Source organism: Antrostomus carolinensis, unplaced genomic scaffold (assembly GCF_000700745.2).
Source record: "Antrostomus carolinensis isolate BGI_N321 unplaced genomic scaffold, ASM70074v2 scaffold29138, whole genome shotgun sequence".
Lineage (NCBI taxonomy): Eukaryota > Metazoa > Chordata > Aves > Caprimulgiformes > Caprimulgidae > Antrostomus > Antrostomus carolinensis.
This window is the reverse complement of record NW_010334111.1, coordinates 4205-7466: the sequence shown is the minus strand read 5'-3', so window position 1 is coordinate 7466 and position 3262 is coordinate 4205. Positions and strand designations below refer to the sequence as shown.

At 42.1% G+C, this 3262-nt stretch overlaps 1 protein-coding gene across 1 annotated transcript in view; it reads right to left on the bottom strand.

Moving 5' to 3' along the window:
- Positions 1-1296: 1296 nt before the first annotated feature.
- The window catches only part of ARL6IP1 (ARL6 interacting reticulophagy regulator 1), a 5469-nt gene continuing 3503 nt past the window's right edge, over positions 1297-3262 (bottom strand). The window contains exons 4-6 of the mRNA XM_010174114.1: positions 2657-2774; positions 1948-2032; positions 1297-1723 (exon numbers count right to left, since the gene is read on the bottom strand). Of these exons, the coding sequence (XP_010172416.1) occupies positions 1605-1723; positions 1948-2032; positions 2657-2774 (322 nt within the window). The 3' untranslated portion in view covers positions 1297-1604. The remainder of the gene's footprint in view (positions 1724-1947; positions 2033-2656; positions 2775-3262) is intronic.

Below are 3262 nucleotides of genomic sequence, written 5' to 3'. Positions count from 1 at the left end.
TGCCAGCTTAAAGCCATTTCCCCTTGTTCTGCACACCCCACTTCCACTGCCCTGCTCACAGAGGACCCCAGCTGCTCCCCACCGCGAGGCGTTGCCCCAGAGAGCTGAAGGCCTGAGGTGACCAAGGCCACACCAAGGGGACAGGGTGTGTTTCTGATGGATTTTAACCTAAAAGAGGAGCAGGGCTCCCCATGCTGCACCAGCACACACAGTGCTCTACCCCAGCGCTGTGGTGGGGGCAGAGGGGCTGCCCCAGCCCTCCCAGCAGCTCTGCCACAGCTGGTGTCCCAGCACCAGGGACATCCAGCACTTCTGAAATAACCGTTTCCAGATTGTCCAGCAGCACCTCCCCGCAGCTCAGATCCAGCACAGGTTTCACTGACTGGGTCCGATGTGCCCACCACCCATCACTTTTACCAGCCTCCCCCCTCTGCAGCGGGTGCTGTTGGTGTGTTGTCACAGCTGATGGAAGTTCTACCATTTACAGTGAGCAATTTAAACAAAGGGTGTTTTTCTGTTCGGACACCACATGGCACTAAAGCACCATTCCCAGCTCCCGTTCCTGACTGAAAGACGCATTTACACCATTTTCTGTACATTCAAAGAGCAAGACTTAAAGAAGTTTCTCTTTAGTCTGTATTATCTATTCAACAGTTACAATAGACACTGAAGAGAGTTCATTTTAAAACAGTAAACTTTTAAAATGCATTAACACAGGTTTTAGCTTTTTAAAGAAAAAAAGTTCAGTTTTAAAAAAAAGGAAGGAAAAGTCATAGAAAAGCACCACCAATTCAGACAGGCTTATTTACAGCAACAACCCTAGCGTATTCAAGGTGGTTTTTGTATACACACAACAACATTCAGAAAACCAAACGTGCTACACGGCTCCATGACAACAGCAGTGTTTAGAACAACCAGCTGTCAAGGTAACACACACCTTAACTCATTTCCTACAGTCTCAGTGCAATGAGTTGAAGTTTACACTACAGATAAGTAACTGAACTACAAACTCCTATATTCCAGACCTCTATTCAACAGATAATCTGGTTTATGCAGCCCGAAAAAAAGGGAAACAGATTCAGTGAGACAAGGGGATCACCTTCTGCAGCCATCCTGGGTATGCACCCTCAGCTGTGCTCATTCGTTCTCAGCTCTAATTGTCCTTCCACAAGGATCAGTAGTAACACGCCTCCAAGAAGTATGACCTTTCAGAACTGCCTTTCATACTTGCTGTGGCCACAAATAAATGACCAGTGAAACTCTCAGTTACAGAAATGCTATTGTGCATCACAATTCTGCTGTTTCTTGAGTTGGGGTATTTATTTGCAGGGCCTCTTAGTTTGGTGAAGACACTTAATAAGCTCTGTACATCAAAGGTCAGGATCTTTCATATAAGAACAGCTGCAGGCTGCAGAGCTCTAGTCAGCACAGCAAGAGAGACACAAACCCAAGGCAGTTGGTAGAGTGACATTTTCACTTCATCAGGGAGCCAGTAAAAAAAAAAAAGCCAGTGAGCAACACAACTATCATCTTAATTATACATGAATTCTCAAAACTGTTCCCAAGGAACAGAGCTTTTACAAGACTGAACAGCAGTTAAGTCTTCACTCATTTTTCTTTTCCTTGTGCTTGAGAAGTTTGTTTATCTCCCTTTTTGCCATTCCAACATACTTTGTAATGATCCCATGCTGGTTCAGTCCAGGAAACAGCAACAAGAAACTTACTGGAGAGAAAAAAAAAAAAGGAGTTACTTGATACTTCTTTAACAAGCTTCCATCACCTTGAAATTCCTTGCTTCCTTTAAGACCCATTAACTGCTTGAAAACCAAAAAATATAACCCTGCAGCAAAACAAAAATCACCACACTCATAGAATTAAAAAAATTCATACCATTATTTCAGGCAGCTAACAAAAAAGTTACATCTGCTTTGCATGCTGCACACTTACCGATCAGATAGGTCAGAAAGAGATTGTGAACTTGCTGTCCAATCCAGGCAACCACAGCAAGAGAAAAAAGCATGGTCATGAAGTACTAAAAAATGAAAAGGGCACAGTTACCACAGACCTTCTGGGAATTCTCCCCCTTCCCTTCAGTATCTGACAACACTTCAACATTTAAAACTAACTTAAAGTTTGCTGGCTCTTCCAGATGCAGTACCCATGCACAGGTTGGTCAAAACTGAGATTAGAGAGTCTACAGTTGTATGTTCTAATTTATTTTCAGGCCATCAGTTTTACAGGATGTCAGTTCGTTTCCATTCAGATAGCCCTTGATGGTCAGACGACACCATCCCCACTGACACAACTTCATCCTCACAGTGCCTGAAGCTGTTTTCAGGACAGTAAACTCAGCAGTTCACCTACCTAAGCTGACATATTAAGATCTAGTTTTTCAGATAGTTCATGTACACTGGAAATAAGCTGTTTAAGAAACCCTGTTTAGCTTTATCTTGATATCAAGGGTATGCTCCTAACTGCACAGTATTGCAAGCTTGAAGTCATGTATCTTGGCATTCCAGGTCTGAGTAAGACATGTGGCCAGCATTGTCACAGTCAGAACTGCTGGTCCTTGCTTTGAAATACCACTTTATTGAGACATCTGCCTTGCTAAAATATTTAAATCTTAAGACAACAGAGATGAACTGGAACTCAGTACCATTTTAGGCTTCTCCTCCTTCAGTGTGAAGAGACGCTTCCACCAGCCAACAATTCGGCGACGAGATTTAACCAAATTGCTGCAAATCTCATGAAATCTTTGCTGCTGTTCTGTAGTCCTTTTATTCAAGAAAAAAGCCAGAAATAAGAATTCGATATTTCCTCTGAAATTTAAAAAAGCCTTCCATATTTTTTGAGCAGTAAAGATTTATCCAGTACTTCTCCTGGCATTGGTTTCCCTTAGCTTTATACCTTACCTTCACTGAGCACTGCAATACAACTGCCCACGTAGTTTTTCTGTACGCTAACTCTCTTAAAGCGACTCCCAAAGAGCAACCGCGTTCATACCAGAAGGACCATTGATTTTAATCTGGTATCAGTGTGATACACACAAGTGTGTATTACTTTGGCTTTTATGTTGGTTCATTATTAGACAAGAACATTTATCCACTGGTCATCTTAAAGCAGATATATTAAAATTTACTTTTAACTCAGAATTGAGTTCAAGTAAGGCTCTTCTCCAGCTTGCTGTTTTTATATAAGCCTTGCCCTTCTTCAAATCTGCTTCAATCACCTACAATCACAGTCATAATCTCTGCATTACTTT